At 31.6% G+C, this 18,725-nt stretch overlaps 3 protein-coding genes across 3 annotated transcripts; 2 read left to right on the plus strand and 1 right to left on the minus strand.

Annotated features, from left to right (window-relative positions):
- Positions 1 to 459: 459 nt before the first annotated feature.
- HELRODRAFT_75829 (hypothetical protein) lies at positions 460 to 2,777 on the minus strand (the record flags this gene model as incomplete). Its single annotated transcript, XM_009016178.1, has 6 exons — positions 460 to 746; positions 872 to 1,035; positions 1,457 to 1,625; positions 1,765 to 1,877; positions 2,018 to 2,148; positions 2,658 to 2,777. 6 exons carry the CDS (start codon positions 2,775 to 2,777, stop codon positions 460 to 462), a joined length of 984 nt encoding a protein of 327 aa, XP_009014426.1.
- A 4,550-nt stretch (positions 2,778 to 7,327) lies between these two features.
- On the plus strand, positions 7,328 to 10,024 carry HELRODRAFT_191051 (hypothetical protein). Its single transcript, XM_009016179.1, has 3 exons — positions 7,328 to 8,812; positions 8,932 to 9,871; positions 9,964 to 10,024. Exons 1-2 carry the CDS (start codon positions 8,133 to 8,135, stop codon positions 9,557 to 9,559), a joined length of 1,308 nt encoding a protein of 435 aa, XP_009014427.1. The 5' UTR covers positions 7,328 to 8,132; the 3' UTR covers positions 9,560 to 9,871; positions 9,964 to 10,024.
- A 2,266-nt stretch (positions 10,025 to 12,290) lies between these two features.
- Positions 12,291 to 14,618, plus strand: HELRODRAFT_76015 (hypothetical protein; the record flags this gene model as incomplete). Its single annotated transcript, XM_009016180.1, has 4 exons — positions 12,291 to 12,492; positions 12,856 to 13,088; positions 13,227 to 13,292; positions 14,295 to 14,618. 4 exons carry the CDS (start codon positions 12,291 to 12,293, stop codon positions 14,616 to 14,618), a joined length of 825 nt encoding a protein of 274 aa, XP_009014428.1.
- Between the last annotated feature and the right edge of the window lie 4,107 nt (positions 14,619 to 18,725).

Below are 18,725 nucleotides of genomic sequence, written 5' to 3' on the forward strand. Positions count from 1 at the left end.
GATTATATATCAAATAGCCATAAATTACATATAAAATATGTAATTTAATACCGTCTAAACAATGGTTAATAAACGGTTTCCAAATTTAAGGTGATAACTTTAAAAAATAAATTTAATTGAAAAAGATATTTCATTATGTATGATTATAATACTCTGAGATACACAACAACAAAAGATATTAATGACAATGACGTTACAAAGGACTAATAGAGAGGACATGACCCGAAATTTTGATTCTGATAAAGATCGGTTTACAAATAACAAAGACACGCAAAGAAACTGACGACAGCAACGTCTGTCATTGATAAACACGTTGCAATAAGAATGCTATTGATTAGCCAGCCGTAAGTTTCATTCTAATCACTTATACCAACGTCTATGTAACAATAGTAATTAATACAAGCAATAGCAAAATATAGCGAACTGGTAGGACTACTTGAAAATAAATGGAAAATTCTTTCAATCTCTCTTCTTGATGGTGTCAAGATCATTCAAGAAGCATTCAATCAGTGAATTGACATCATCTGGATTGTCTTGCTGGACCCAGTGACTTGCCCCCTCTACGTACTTCACAATGCACAAATCACAAAACTCTTTCGACTTGTCTGCAAGTTCAGTGTCAAGTGCTTGATCCTCAGTGCCCCAAATGATAAGGGTTGGTACTTTTATTTTATTCAGAGGTTCGAGACTCAATGAACTGTAGCGCATGGCTGCTCTGTAGTAATTGACGGGTCCGCATAAATCACCTGTATTTGTCAACAGCAGTATTAATATTATATTAAGTAACCAAATTTGTTGCATTTGTCAAACAAAGCTCATCTCTTTAATCATTTCATCAGCAAATTTACCAGAAAACAATTAAAGAACTAACTGTACTCAGCAAATGTGTACTTGAAAGCCTCTATATCTTCCCCAGTGAAAGCTCCAGCATGACAGCCAAACGGCTTCTTAGTTAATATATCCTCAATAAATGAGAGGTCGTTCATCTGAAGGGAGACAATAGGAAGTAATGGAAGCTGGAAGAAAAACATGTACCTGCAAACATTTAATGTAGCATGTTGGCAACAGTAGTAAGTAATGTAATTAATGCTAATTTTATTACAATTTCTGTCTTGATGTCATTGTCATTATTTTGTCAATCAGATGATATTATCTTTTAATATGTTCCAATCATCAATTAAATAATAGATTATTAGCATACATGGCACCATTTGACATTTACATAATGCACAGATGTGGACGATTGTGGTTTAGGCATATGGTAGACATGACTTTCTTTGCACTCAAATCTGGTCACTAAAGAATAGCACATGAAACAGCATTTTATAGTTAACTAGTGAAAACTAGTAATGTTCATTCGTTTGATAGGATATCACACTTGACTGGTTTCTAACTCTATTATTAAATTACTTATTTTTGTTTTATTCATTCATATCATTAAAAAGTTATTATATACCATGACTTGAAGAGTTGACCAAAAGAGCTTTTTATGTGCATCCTGAAAGCAAGTGGATGAGGGCAGTTGAGAATGATCAGCTGTTTGATGATGTCAGGGTGGTGGGCAGCTGCACACCAGGCAACTGCTCCTCCCCAATCATGGGCCACCAATGAACATTCTTTATAACCTGGTACAATATTGGCAAGGATTATAAGATTTTTGATTCATTTTCTTATATATAAAATTTTTTTATCATGTAAATAAATGTTCATATAACCAATGAAAGGCAATAAATTAATATGGAAAATACAACAACATATAATAACCAAGTTCATTAATGAGTTCAATTAGATCAGCTACTAGCTTATCTATGGTGAAGTTTAATATTCCATGTGGCTTGTCCGACTCACCATAACCTCTCATATCAATTGCTACAACTCTGCACATTATGTATGTATGTATAAATGTACTTATTATATTATAAAATCTATCTACATATTTTATATAAATAAAAAAGCCTAATGCATTATATTTAGTGACGACAATAATTTCATCTAAATCAATTTAACCAATTTAAACCTGTGAGTTTTCATGAACTTTTTGATTTGATGTCTCCAAGAGTACCAGAACTCAGGAAAGCCATGAACAAAGAGAAGCAGAGGTCCATTTACTGGGCCACTGACCACACAATGCAGTTTCATCCTGCTCTTCTGTTGAATCAGTTTTTACACATGTCAAGTAAATAAATAAAATGACTAAAACAAACCATGTCATTGACAACTTGATTGGTAATTAATAAAAAGTAGTAGATAAATATGAGTTATTTTGTAAATGATTATAGGGAAAATACATCTACATAAAAATAAGAAAAGTAGATGTCACTACATCAATTACATTACACTACAATTACTTATTACTATGATGTTAAATTGTTAACATTATGACTAAACATTAAACATTAGATTAGCATTAGAGAATCAATATATAATATATATAATAAATAACATAATTTCCAAATAAAATAATTAACATAATTTATGTATTCAAATCTATAAATGTCTCAATAGTCAATTCTCAACAACAGTAATATGAATTATGAATATCTCATGATAAACATCAGGCAAAAAGCAAAAGCAAACCATTGAATATCAGTCTTCAATATGATATTAATTAATTAATTAATTTAAATAAACTAATAAAAGAAAGATTGAGAGCCAACCTTAAGAAGAACATACTTGTGTTCTCCATATTCATTGTTGGTCAACACCTCAGGTCGATCCGAGCGCGCCTTGTTGCAAAGAGACCCGGGTCCGTTTTTTATCAGATTAAACAAAAACATGAAAAATCCATAAATCCCGAACAAGCAGACAAAAACAAATTGCAAAAGCAGCTGCTTTAACGGTAAATAAGTAATCATTTTGGTTCAAATTTGGAAGCAAGTTTGAGACAGTCTGACTTCAGCGAACTTTTAGGAAAAGTCACGCAAGAACAGGGAGCAGGACGACTGATGGACTTTAATAAACACCTGAAAACACAAGAGAGATGTGTAATGAGTATATTTTAGTAACGATAACTATTCACATTAGAACCGTTTCAATTATCTCATTTGATATATATGTGGTTTCAAAGCTACATTTTACAGATGAAAGATTTGTATTTAAAAAAGGATAAAGTAAAGTAGCATTTACTCGTATTAATTTATTTTCTCTTTATGCGCATTATTAAGTTGTTCTGAGGTAGTTGATACTACTTGATGGGTGGTAATCATTTAGAATTCGAACCCGGCCATAGCAACAAAACGCAGGACCAGTCATAGCCATGGATATATCCATGGTCATAACATCTTCTGGAAAAACTTTACATTTACACAATCATGTGGCAGTGTGGCAGCATTTGTATATACTTTAGAAATTCCATAATAATCAAGATATTTTTGTGGCAAGACATGTTATTTCAACTACGATAATTTGTTGATTATCAATCAGCGTCATAATTTTTGATCTTGACATGAAACATCCAATCACTTACTTTACCAAGATTAAATATTCTCATTCATCTTTACCACATAAAATAAAATTATTACTTACAAAATGCATAATAATAAACAATTTCCGTTAAGATAATTTTTTTGTGACAATTTTTTATGCATTGGATAAATACCATGTTCTTTATTGTTTAATGATGCAACCTTTTAAAAGTTATATTTTGGTTTATAATTTATAAATTTGGCACCTATATTTCATCAATTGCATTTCTTTGATTTGTAAAGATATTTTCCATTTGGTTAACGGGTTCTTAAAAAATGGTATTCATGATAAAACTTCAAATAGTCAAAAAATATTAAAGTAACAAATATTAATGCTAAGTTTTAATACATATTCAATCAATTCGATCAATCAATCAATCAATTAGCTTGTAAAGCGCTATTTCCGCGATGTTCAACAGCGCTCCTCAATTAATTTGCAAACAGATGGGTCTTGAGATCCGCTCTGAACTTGGTAAGTGATGGAGAAGTAGTCAGAGAAGTAGGTAGACAGTTCTAGAGAAAATGGCCAGAAAAAGCAAAAGCAGATTTAGTAAAGGAGTGTTTAACACGAGTTAAGAAGAAGCGAGAACAAGACGATCTTATACCGAAACGTTTATCTGATAAGTACTTAGGAAATAATTTAGATTGAGACTTATACATAAATGTGCAAATTTTAAAAATTATTCTATATTTTATAGGAAGCCAGTACAGGAGAACAAGATATGGTGATATATGAGAAAAAAGGGGGCACGAGCAATTAGACGAGCAGCTGAGTTAAAAGCTTTGCTTAAGGGATAGACTGTAGAATCAGGAAGACCATAGTAGAGCGAATTACAATAATCAATCCTATATAAAACTAACGAAGTAACAAGAAGGAGAAGAGTAGGATCATCAAGAAAAAGCAAAAGTTTTTTTATTTTACGTAGATAAAAGATACGTAGATAAAACTTCTAGCAACACTATTAATCTGAGAAGAAAGAGGCATACTAGAATCGAAGATAAAGCCTAGACTATGAAACTTGTGAGAAACGTCAAGAGTTGTGGAATCACGTAAGATAATAGGAGGAATAGTAATAGAGTGATTAGATTTATTAAAACAAATTATTTCAAATTTAGAAGGATTAAGTTTAAGACACATAGAGTCAGACCAAGCGATAATTGAAGAAAGACATAGAAATAGATTATGAAGATTAGATGGAGGAAAAGAAGAATAAATATAAGAATCATCAGCATATAGTTGACTAGTGAAAAAAGTTATTAATAATACGAGGTAGTTCAGAGGTATAGAGTATAAATAAAAGAGGGCCAAGGATAAAACCCTCAGGTACCCCAAAAGTAAGAGTAGAGGAGTTAGAAGTTTAGAAGTAGAGTTATTGAGAACAACAGGAGAAAAACGATTACAGAGATAAAAAAAAACCAAGATAGACAATAATCAGCAATATTAAAAGAAAGATCTAGCAGCCTTAAGAGAATAGTATGATCAACAGTATCAAGGGCAGAGGGAAAGTCAAGAGCAAGAAGAGTAAGATTAATATTGTCACTAGAGCGAAGGATATCATTGTGTATTTTGAGTAAAGAAGTTATATTGTATGCTTGTTGTTATGAATAGGTTAAATTGGTAAACACACATATGGTGATGGTGGTGAATAACTGTTACTCATAACGCAATTCAATCAAACAGCCATATTCAATATTCATTCATACGCTCACAGGCAGGTGTGCAAGGATGGAAGCGAACGCATGCAGTAAATAAAAATGCCTGTTTTAACCTAAAGATTATCATATATGTTTAAATTCTCTACTATTTTATTATTTAAGATTGTACGCATAAATACACGGATGAACATAACAATAAAGCATTTCTCTTGTAATAAGAACTCACATCAAGCAATCGTAAAGCTCAAGTGTCTATAGCTTTGAGATGTTGATTTCTATATCTTTAAAAAAAATTGAAAAATATTCACTTCAACCGATCAAAAGCGCTTGTTGAAAGGCTGAAGGAATTAGAAATTCGTGGTATGACAAAAATTCATCAACATGTCAATTTACGTTCGATGAAACGGCTGACGGTAGCGTTTCTAACGGCTATGGTGATATCAAATTTATGATAATTTAAACTACGATAATGAAATTTGTTTTAACAATTTAACAACGAACAAGAAGTACATATCTTTGATCAAACTGTTGAACCAGGTCAAAGTTTAAAGAAAGTTTATATAAAAATTTGTTAGACATGTGTATATTTTATGCCTATGTGTGTAAATTCTCATATACTATGTGTATGCATACCAATACAATAATAAATCTTTAAACAAATAATTATAATATATAATAGTTTATTAATGTTTAATATATTAATTGATTATATATATATATATATATATATATATATATATATATATATATATATATATTATTGTAGACTTCATTGCCGTAACAAAGGTTACCGAAAAAAGCTTTTATTTAAATGTATATATGAAAAATGCAGTCTAAAATAATTAGAAATTTTATTATTAATTTATTCATTTATTAAAATTAATTTATTAATATATATATATATATATATATATATATATATATATATAATTATATATACATGCAAGCATACATATATTAGAAACGTATAGTACGTGTGTGTAGATGAGTGAATGATTAGGTAGATGTATGAGTGCATTGATGGATTGATAGCTAATGGCAGGATGAATGCGTTTCACCTTTTTTTGCATATTCAATTTCCTTGATGAGAAATGTAAACAAAGAATTGAAATAAACACACACACACACACAAACACACATACATGTACGTTTCTTGCGGTACTTACACGTACTAAATATTTGTGCCTGTACATGGCGTGGCATTCACACACACACACGCACACACCACGCACACACTTTTAAAAAATGTATTGAAAAACTGCCAGTTGTTGGTTAAAATGGCATATTACAAATTAGGAAAAAAATTGATCAAGGCTCTTCAATGGATAACAACATTATTTAGCAATTATTTCAAATTCTATGGTTTGTAGTTTTTTCATCAATCATCATTCATTAACTCTAATTAACACATTAATAGGGGATGCGTTTGTAGATGCAGATGCAGTTGTAAATACGTCTAACAGCTTATTCGTGCTAACAAATTCACACAGTGTACCGATTTTGTTAATTTAATACAGATGTTCTATCAAGCTTTTTTATATTCAAACTATTCTCACACACTACACAGGCCAAACAAACACACACACACAAACACAAACACACACACGTACAGTCGTACACCCACTCATTCAAACACACACGCACACCGACATCCATCTCTTTTTAACCATAGTTCGTCAGTCGCCTATTGTTTTAGATTAGATTCGAGTTTTAAGAAAAATTTTGTCTGCCTGAACAATGTTTTAAAATTTATCAAAGGGGTCATTTAAATTGGGAATCAATGAATATATAGATACTGAATATATGTGATAAGGTTTAATGGTCGAATTTATGTATATTGTAGCCTATACATACAAATTTATATAGATATGTACTGTGTATATGTATCTGTGATGCATTTAGGTGGTCACATGAGCATGAGTTAAACATATTCTCGTTCTAGCTACATACAAATACTACTATGAGCAGATAGAGACAGAGCACGATGAATGCAATAATAGATAGTATCTGGTGTTATGAACTACTACGTACGTGCATCATACAGCGTAATACTACGGTAAATATGTGTGTGAATAACACACAACGTAAGAGATAAAAATGCACGTGAGTAGAGTATGTAGACGCACATACACGCACACAAACACGGACATATATATATATATAACGTTTAGAGATGTTATTCATTATTTAGTTAGCATTGGTTAGTAATACTATTTATATGTGTAAGTTACCTAATGTAATAATTTAATCTAGGATTATAAGGCAAGAGAAGGATGCGTGAATTAATTGGCTGGTTACTAATTAGAAAGGTTGTTAACATAAATATTTGTAATGTAGAGTGTGGTACGTGAGATATTTAAAATAAAAGATTAGAGCTAATCTTATATTAAGGTTTCGTTCGTTCAATTAATTAGAGCTCTTCATAAAAAGATAAGTTTACGTATTTAATGTAGTTTATAGATTAAGTAGATAATGATAACTTATAAAGTAGTTAAAAAGATAACACGATAATCACCAAATTCTGTTCTAATACTGTATAACGAACATTAGCAATAAATTTTATCTACAATTTTTCTACCATAAACAATAAAGTGATGACTAATATTTATTAAATGCAATGCAATTTTTATCAATTTTAATAAGCTTTTTAAATTTGTATTTACTACAAATAATATAACAGATGTGTACTGCTTGTTCGTCTGTTTGCATAAACCGAGTAAATACAACACAAAGGAACCGGCCGACAAATTACACCACTACAACATCAACATACGTATTGAGACGCAGACGTAATATTGTTACATTAAAAAATTTACGTTCAGTGATCAGTAGCTAAATATGTCTTCAGAAAAATTGACAATATTAATAACTACTGTTAGCACCATGAACTCGTTCACCAACAGCTACGAGTTTGCAACGCTGAAATTAAAATAAAGCAGGTAGCAAAGCAACTGACTACATCAAAAAACGGCATCTAACCAACCAACCAATCAACCGACTGACCAAACGAACATGACAACCACTACAACAACAATGGCCATCGACGATTCTCCTTCAAAAGTAGCCAGAAACTTTTGGATTATTTTCGGTCCATGTTTATTCACTATCGGCATAATAGGCAACATTCTCATCCTTCTCGTAATGAGGCAGCCCATCATGCGAGGAACATCGACGTGTTTGTATCTCTGCTGGATGGCGTTGGCCGATGTTTTTGCTCTGATCTCTGGCATGGTGCCTGAATGGCTGGAGTACTCTGGCATCCTCGTTTTCAAAGAAATCAGTCCTAACACGTGCAAATTAGAAAAGTTAACGTTTTACACGAGTGGAGATGCCTCTATCTGGATTTGCATCTCATTTACCATTGATCGCCTGATGGCTGTTTGCTTCCCGTTTGTCGAATCGTTCACGCACACACCGGTTAGCGCTAATTATAATGTAATGCTGATTTTCTTCTTGGCTTTGGTGAAAAATTTACACGTAATTTGGACCAGAGGAGCTGAGTACAAAGTGGTTGAACATTTAGTTTCTAACGTAAGTTTTTATAATGGTGTTAATGCTAGCCATTCTGAAAACTTTACCACTAATACATCTACCGAAGTTTTTTTAAACAGAACAGTACAAATGGTTTTTAATGAAACGATCCTACTATCTAACTGTGGCAGTCCAACTAAGGAGTATAGATATTTTGAAAGGTTGATATTTTTTGTATCGTTTAATTTGTATGATTAAATATGCCCAAATCATTTTTTTAATTTTCTCCCGATTGCATTCCATTCATTAATTAAAAATGTTCATTCTGTTCATCTGTCAGATACGTCCGGCCGTGGATAGCCTCAACTCTGGTCAGTTTCATCCCTTCAATCGTCATCGTCATCTGCAACTTTTTCATAGTTCGAAAATTATTACATCTCAAATCTAACAAGAACAAGATCCCATCTGAAAGTGAGCAGAGCACAGTTCTGCAGATGACCATCCTCTGCCTGACCGCTTCCATCTGTTTCGTTGTCTGTAACATACCTAGTCTCATCATGCTTATCGGAAAACCATACTGGCAAGATGCTGGTGGAAGAACTACTTCCATCTACAACCTCGCCAAACCGATCGTTAATCAGATCTTTTACGTTAATCATTCCGCCAACTTCTTTCTCTATTGTGTAACCGGTAAAAGATTTAGACAGACATTATACCGGATGCTAAAATGTAAATGCTGCTACAACAATTCACACTGTTGTTGCTGCAACCGAACTGAGTACAATTTTATTTTGAGACATTCGAACAACTGCTCCGTACCAATTGTGCGATTCAAAAAACAACCCCTATCATCAACAGGGGCGGCAGAAAATAAGAAGAACATTCTAGGTGGTGGCAAGTTAAAATCTTGTAATGTGAGGACTGGTAAAGATGGCGTTGACACTGACGATCTTGTCACAAATTTTTAATATCATTACCTCCCATCTCTAAAAGCATACAATTTTTATTTTTTTAATTCGTATATTTTTAACACGTACATTATTTAATTCTTGCGCAGATTTTAATTGTCGAAAGATTACAGCAATGATATTTGTAGACTCAGTGTGTGTATGTATGCATGCATTATGTTGTGCGTGTATTTGAACGTGAATGCTTGCATACCTGCCTGCGTGCCTGTGTTATTGTTTACGTTCTTCTTCAAACGTCTCAAACTTTTCACATATCCTAGTCTAAAAAGTGCGAACATTTACTAATGCATATTGTAGATTGCTTCTAATTCATACACACACACACACACACACACACACACACACACACACACACACACACACACACACACACACACACACACACACACAAACACACACACACATATATATATATGTATATATATGTACGGTAAATTATTGTAAAAAAACAGTGTGCGAATTTAAGTAGTCGTTGCAGTTTTTCTTGTTATGTATAAATTTTTTATATAAACTATAAATTTGCTCGCATAAACTCCAACTTTATGGAGTACCTCAGAATAATCTGAGACTTTCCGACTGGACGCACCGACCATCATATGAGACCACTTTGAGATTCCCCGACCACATTTGAGACGCTCCGACCATCATTTGAGACGCACCACTCCCTTTCCTTTTCTGTAGCTCAACCACAGCCCAACACAAAATATATAAATAAATTGAGGCACTTTATGTTATGCAATGCCGTTAAATTCATTTATTACATTGTTATATGCACGAAACAACAAACATTACCAGAGTTTAGATTAAAAAATACGAATTTAAGTGTATATATATGGGCCTCTGGCGAACTTTTAAGAAATTTTTAACTCTGCTAGATGGCGTGACCGGTAGATAAGAAGCAATAAAATATTTTTTGCGGTTTAATTCAGTAATAATTCAACAAAAAGTCCTCGTGTAATTTATAATTAATGGAGTTTTTAATGTACATACTAACGCCTTCGCCTTTACCAATTAAACGGTTTTTAGCTACAAAACTCATAATCTGCAAAAATAATTAGGCGGAGTAGGTTATCTTTCAACCGAGTTTCTGGAACGGCAATGACGTCAGAAGTTGTGTTGAATTCAGTGATGTAATCACACAAATTGTCTGATTTATTGACAAGACTTCTTATATTCAGATGGATAAGTTCAAGGTGAAATGATGATTGGCTTTTTACATCAAAATTTATTTTATTCGTCAAAACGTTAACATTTAGTGCGTGAAAAAGATGGTGTTGATTGTTAATTTTTGTCTCAACAGCTTTCGTTGTAGGTGGTTTGTTGAGGTTCGTTGATCGAGCCATGATTGCTACTAATTTTTTAAATATCGTCTGTAGACAGTTTGAGTGAGCTTTACAGTGATGGTTTTGGATCATTTGGTTGTGAGAGGAGCTATTGACTTCGAGGGCTCGGCGACAGTGGTGGTGCTTCTAGATTTTGATGAGAATGTTTCTGATTCAACACTGACGTTGCTTTTGTATGCTTTACACCTGAAGCAATGCAACATAATTTTTGTGTGAAAGGGATTGTTGTTGTTGCAGATAATTACGTGCTTATAAGCTTGATAATATTAAAAAAAAATCTTACCTAGATGATGTTTGCTAGCTCATACTTAATTTCCCATTAATCATTATTCATTAATGGTTTCACATTTTTTTTGTCTACTGAAAATGTGTTTCGTTTCGTAATTTCACTTCACACACTCACAGACACGCACACAAACACACACACGCGCGCGCACACACGCGCGCACACATTGCAATATATTACACATATACTTTGTATGCCTAGATAAATTTTACATTCTGAGTACACGCAAGCGTTTACATATTCATGATGTTGTTGAGTGTTGTTCAGCTCTTCAATCTTTTGTAGTACTCCTCACATAAATGTTATGTAACCATAACATGTGACGTGTGGAGCAACGTTGTGGTACAAATATATAGTTACATAAATTCATATTTACGTTTGTAAATTTACGCGTAAATTAAAACAAAAAAGCTCATTTTAAAATTAAAGTCAACGATTCATCTTTCCGGTTGTATATGTAAAAATACTATGTGCGCGTGTGTATATATATATACATACATACATACACACATACATACATACATACATACATACATACATACATACATACATACATACATACATACATACATACATACATACATACATACATACATACATACATACATACATACATACATACATACATACATACATGTATAATATCCACATGGAGGTATTTATTTAACTTGAACTTTGAAAAAGTGTCATATTTGGAAATTTTGTTGATTGAAATCACCGAAAAACAGTTTGATCATATCCATGGATCATACTTATGAATTAAATAAAGAGTAAAAAGCCCATCTTAAAACTAAAGTTTCATTTTAGCTGACTGGTGATAGCAGATAAAATAAACAAATTTAACTTAAAAATCGTTTAGTTTAGTTTATTTATAATTTAAATGATATATGTCATTTTTATCAATCATTCAGTTGATTAATAAACAAACAGTATTTGGTCTTCACAAACTTTTATTATATTTAAATTTTAAATTTAAAAGTTTATAATTTTATATAGTTTTCGTTTTCTCCTAAAATTGCATGAAATAAAAAAAAATTTTTCAAGTTTTCGCTTTCCAGTTTTCACTGAGAGATTGGTACTGGTTCTGATCTCGAAAAAATAAATGGAGACCAAACTAAATGAATCAATCTATCCGAAAGGAAAATTAAATCTGTCATTTGCTGGTTGTGGATTTTTAGGGATATACCATGTAGGTGTTGCCAGTTGTTTCAAGAAGTATGCCCCCCACGTCTATAAAGATAAAATTGCTGGAGCAAGTGCCGGAGCCTTAGTGGCCTGTGCTCTCATTGCTGATCTGCCGCTAGGTTTTTGCTGTTAATCTTCTTAATGTTTATATTTTGTATTTATGAAGCTCAACTAAATAAAATTTAAATATAAATCAAAATTGTAATTTATTTTAGAAATAAACTAATTAATAAAATGAATAAATTTATTTTTATAATTAAGTTAACTAATGTTTCTTATTACTTCATTATAGTGTTATAAAGTTATTTATATATTGTCATAATTATGCCAGCTATGCTATTTACAGAGATTAGCCAAGCTCAAGCAAGATATAGATAGCTTGTTTCATAGTTGTCATTAAATTAAGCCAAAAATGCTATTTAAAATTATCTTTTTGTTTGTAATTTCATTACATATTAATATTATTTATGTACTTACTTAAGGCGAATGTACAACATTTGTTTTAAACCTGGTCTTGGAATGCAGAAAAAGATTTCTTGGACCTTTCCACCCTAACTTTCATCTGGTCGAGGCACTAAGAAAAACTTTAAATGAGTTTCTACCGGCAGATGCGCACAAACTCACAACAAACAAATTGTTCATTTCGTTGTCAAGATTTCCCGATTTAAAAAACGAGATGGTCTCTAAATTCAACACCAAAGACGATTTAATTGATGTGGGTAGCGAAACAACGATTTTGTTTTGTAAACATCAATAGTAAATAATAATAACAACAGTAATAATAATTATTATTATCAATTTTATAATAATAGTAATATTAATAATAATAATAATAACGTATTTATTTATCCAGGCCCTGATCTGTTCATCATACATCCCCTTCTATTCAGGTTTCACACCTCCGCAATTTCAAGGAAAGGTACATTATTTATTGTTATTATTTTATTGTTATTGTTATTATTATGATTATTGTTGTTGTTATTATTATTATATGTGCAGTTTAATTTAAGACCGTACATTTAAGACTCTTAAAAGATAAAAATCTTATTTTCTTTGTCTGTTCTTAAAACACAAGAGGTTTATTTATTTGGTAGTTTCCGTTTAATGGTTATTTAGAGCTGAGGATTAAGTTGTAATCATTAATTATTCTACATAAATTCATGATTATTTTTCATTTTGGTTTTTTGATGCTAAAGGCTTTTACTTGCAAATAAAAAAAAAAAATGTAGGCACTCACAAAAATTTGTATGTTTTGTATTGTATTGTGTTGTATTGAATTGTATTGTGTTGTATTGAATTGTATTGTGCTGTATTGTGTTGTATTTTGTTGTATTGTATTGTGTTGTATTGTATTATATTGTCTTGTTATAGCTAGTTTATGACTATCATGCTTCACTACTGCCATGTCTCAATTGCAAAGATGTGTTTGTTTAAAATTTTCAAACTTTGTTCAGAAGTTCTGATTAGAAATAAATTACCTTGACATTTGTTCATCAGAACAACAAATGTTTGTTTGAATGTTATAGTGTTCTCTGTAACAGTTTCATTACACTGGCTTTATTACTATATGGCCACTCTGCTGTTTCATTTAATTTATTGTAATTGTAGAATTGAACAGCTCATTATTTGTTGTTATAATTGATTGTTAATGTTGCATATTTTCATTTAGTAGGAGTACAAACTAAACATCATTGTTGCATGTGACAGACCAGGCTTAATTGCGATGAAAATATCAACCATCATATGCTCCATTGTTAAACTTTAAGATGCATTATATGCAAACATTTGCATTGTGACTTGGTCACTTGCGCTAGTTATATTAAATACTATAGGTTTGATGCTGTAAATGTTGCAGTATCAGATTGAATTCTAACATTCCATACATCATTTAAGTTAATTAAACTCAACAACCCTGATTCAGCCATACATGGATGGAGCACTGAGTGACAACCTTCCAAAACTGGACAACTGGACCATCACTGTGTCTCCATTTGCTGGAGAGAGTGACATCTGCCCGTGTGACCAATCAGACTCCATGCACTACATCAACCTTGCAAACACCAGTGCCCAGGTTAACTGCAACAATGCCTACAGAGGAGCTGTCTGCTTTCTACCTCCTTCCCCTGAAGTTCTCAGTCAGATGTGTCAGAACGGATTTGAAGATGCTTTGAGGTTTCTCAAAAAGAAAGGTCTGTTCGTCGTATTCACGCTGCAAAAGTTATTTAATAGATTCTACATATGTTGATATTGTTCAACTTTTATTAACAACCCTAGTGACAAACAGCTCACAAATTAAAAGTCATGCCATTGCATACAGCTGTTAATTTTGCTTGAATATAATTGCCTCCATCAGGCATATGAATCTGGATACTACATCCTTGGTTGACTAACTTGGTTGATGGTTGAATTATTTTTATTCAACTGTCTGCAATTTCATACTAACGTAATTACGTTATTGTTACAAAAGTTTATATCACGCAGTCTATGTTTAATTTTGCCACATTTAAAGAAGTTTATTCCTTAATATGATCTTCTAAAGTTCGTTTCAAGTTGAACTATGCCATGCATTAATATGATTTACTTTGTTTAGTAGCAATTAATTGTTTACTGTTGAGAATAATTTTTAAGAATAATTTTTAAGAATATTAAAGCAACGTTAAATTAGTTTCCATCTACGAACCACAGGAATGATAAGTTGTCAGCAGCACATCAGCATCCACTCAGCCATCAACTCCTCCCACCCCTTTCATCTGAACACGTTGGACGAGAGGTCAGTACACCGAGAGAACCAGGAGATCATCGAGACTGTGAAAAAGGAGAGGTTAAAGAACAACAAACTGACCATCTGGAAGTTAGAAGATGCCAGTGACAACAACACTGACAGTGGGAACAACAGCTCCAGTAACAGCAGTGATGAAGAAGAATGCAATAAGTTGGGGAAAACCCAAGGACACAAATACACAAAAAATAAAAATACTGATGATAAGAATGTTTTCAATAGAAGAGACAAGAGCTTAGTCAATAGTAAAAATCATAAAAATACTTTGTATGAAGAAGAAAGATACGAAGGTGATAATGAAACGAAAGCACCTTTGCGACATCGTCACCACCACTGTGAAGAGTGTGAGATGATATCAAGATCTAGTATCATTGAAGGACCTCCTTCTGTCATCATCAAAGGTCTTCATTGTTACCACTTTGTTCTAAGTTTCTTTTTTAAGTCCATTTGTTTTATCATTAACAAAAATATGTACCATAATTAATTAAACCTTTGTTGTATTTTTAAATCTAATATTTTTGTTTGTTTGTATTTGTAGCCCTAGATGATGCATGCATTGAAGGTAACAGGGGTTTATTTTCGCGTTTCTACAAGTATCAGTATCTGGCTTTCATGGCGGCACCCTACATTATACCATGCACTTTCACCTTTGCTTTCTGTAAAAGGTTACAATTTCTATACTTAGCTTTGAGTATTATTTCAACTAATAAACATAAGTGCTCCTATTTTAATAACATCTGTGTTCATAGTTGATGGACATAAATGTCTTCCTCTCTCTCCCCCTCTTTATATATATATATATATATATATATATATATATATATATATATATATATATATATATATATATATGTTAAACGAACATTGTTTCACAAATGTTTCGGTGCTTTTGTCGAATAAAATTCTGTTCAAATTCAAAAATATATATGTATATATATATATGTGTGTGTGTGTGTGTGTGTGTGTGTGTGCGTGTAGTGTGTGCGTGTGTGTGCTCAGTTCTATTAGAAATGACATTATTTCCATTGAGATCATGTTTTAATTTAAAGGTTGCTCACTTGGGCCCCATATGCTCCTGGTGATTTTAAATGGTTTGCCGGCGGTGCATACAACTTTTTGATTGATTTGCTGGAATCAAAAAAAATTTCTTCACCACTAGTCAGGTGTGAGTTTTTCTTTTCTTGTTTCATAAGCATCTTAGTCACGTCATGCAATTTAGTCAGCGGTCATTCTCTGTTAACTTGATTGATTTTTAAAAAAAGTTCTCACCCTGCCATCTCTGATTTTTTTTTATTTTAACAGTACGTGCATTTAATCGGCAAGATAAAATTTTTGTCATTTACTTTTCTAGTTATGAAAATTTTTGTGACAACACCCTCCAATTTCTGAGTGAATTTTTTCAAAACTTGTACCTATGTAAAACGCCATATCTCCCGTTATATCTAAATGAAACTTTGTGTACTCATTAACAAAACAATATAACGACAGAACAAATAAAAATTATTGATCGGAATCAAAAAATTCTTTGCACACAAATTTTTGAAAAAATTAATTTTTTTGAACACTTTCACGTTTTTGAAGCGTTATAACTCGAAATTTATCGCAAAATAATTAATTTTTTTATTATATATTTAGGGTACTTAATTGTCTTAGTTGATGAAAAATATTTCGTATCAAGTGTTTTTTTTATCGTAAAGTTATTTTTAAAACTTGTCAATATGCATAAAAAAGTTACTTAAGTTATTCTGTTAACAGAAAATGATAGCAGGTTCAATTTTTTGTTAGTAAACTCTTTCACTTATATGAAGTTATGGCTGTAAGTTTTTAAATCGAGTTTTAAAATGTTTTTCGATATTTTGTTGAAATTTTTTTTAATAGAATGTGATATTTATCCCGTCTGTAAACAAATTTAGGTACTTACTGCTGAAATTGAAAAAAAAAATCATTTGATTTTTTTATAGCAAAATCTGACTGTTTTAAAATGGTCTACTTTGAATTTGAAATTATTGCAGAAATGAGAGATTAGTTTCTTGGATCTCCATGCTAGGTGGATATTGTGGAATGAAGAGGTGTGACCGAAAAGAATTTTTCTCTCTATTTTATCCTGATTTTGACGAAACTGAGGAATGTACTGTAAAATTGCATAAAAGTAAATTTACAGAAGAAGAAAAAGTCTTGTTGCATGTCAAACAAATTGAAGCGCCAAAAATAGGCAGCCAGTCCAAAGTGGCACCGACTTTTGATGATTCGGATGATAACATATTCGACAAACTCAACAAAGAGTTGTATCTATCAAATGTTGATAGTTTCGATAACTGTTTGCACATCAACAACCAAATTGATGCTATACTTTCTTATTGTTACCTGGAAGATGAAAACTCTAAAAGTGTTAAAGTTATTGAAATAATGCCCTTGCAACAAGAATAACAGCTTGTTTGCCAGTAGATAGATGGCTTATTTATTTTTCATTTGTTATTTAAATTTTATTTCTTTAACCCATTTTTAACGTACATTTGCAATCGTTTCAGCATACGTTAGATTTGTTTTGACCACCATTATAATTTGCATCCTATAACCATTACATATTTTCTAATGAGAGCCAATTCAAATGGCGATCTTGCACGACATGAGCTCATCCATCCGTTCCTCATATATAACAAATCTTCAATGACTGGTCAGGAACATACCGGTGACCTCATATCATTCGTAATCTGCATTCGTTCAAATGTTGTTTGGTCAGTTGTGGGTACATGTATATACGTATCCACTTATTTATGTATATAAACTTACATTTCGTTTATATTTAGGGTAATGCATGTGTGCGTAACTTGATTACGTGTGCAAGTATTAATATTAAGCTTATAGCTTGTAGATGGTACGTGTAGCATATGTTAGAGTCCAGCCCAACTATTTCTCATGATATGCTTTTTCAATGTTTTATCTGTTTTATCTAATTCTATTCTAGTATGTTCTAAGTATATGGTTTTATCATGTTACAAAATATTAAATTTGTTTAATTTATTTTATCAAAATCGGTCGCCGCGAATTATTAAAGATTGACAATTTCCTTGGTGGCTCGATATATTTCGAACAAATAATTATAATGAGTCTATAATTTAACTTGTCCTTAGTTTGTTGAACGAACGAATTTTAAAAAATTTCGAGCGATATTTTAAAAATAAAATTAGAACGCGTCCTCCATTGTGTACAAAAGCTGCAATTGTTTTATAAATTCATTTTTATTAAATATTGTACTGTTGTGAAACTTTTTTAAAATCTTAAATGAATTATCATAAACATTTCAAAGTTACGATTTTTCACGACTAATTTTTCGGACGTTAAAAAAAACTATAGCTACGAACTTTAGACACTTGCTTTTTTTTCAATTTTAAAAAAAGTTTAACTGATTAATAATTGCCTAACTCCTAGCTTTTTTGATAAGCATAAGAAGGACATAAGAAGTGAGTTAAGTTATGTAAGTTACGTATTATATGTATATATATATATATATATATATATATATATATATATATATATATATATATAGATAGATACATATATAAACACACTCTC

Source organism: Helobdella robusta (assembly GCF_000326865.2).
Source record: "Helobdella robusta unplaced genomic scaffold HELROscaffold_17, whole genome shotgun sequence".
NCBI lineage: Eukaryota > Metazoa > Annelida > Clitellata > Rhynchobdellida > Glossiphoniidae > Helobdella > Helobdella robusta.

What these genes read in the sequence shown, in the direction of transcription:
- HELRODRAFT_191051 (XM_009016179.1), top strand. Translation starts at nt 8,133, where the DNA reads ATGACAACCACTACAACAACAATGGCCATCGACGATTCTCCTTCAAAA. An exon ending in GAGTATAGATATTTTGAAAG is followed by an intron (nt 8,813 to 8,931) that starts GTTGATATTTTT and finishes TTCATCTGTCAG; the next exon opens with ATACGTCCGGCCGTGGATAG.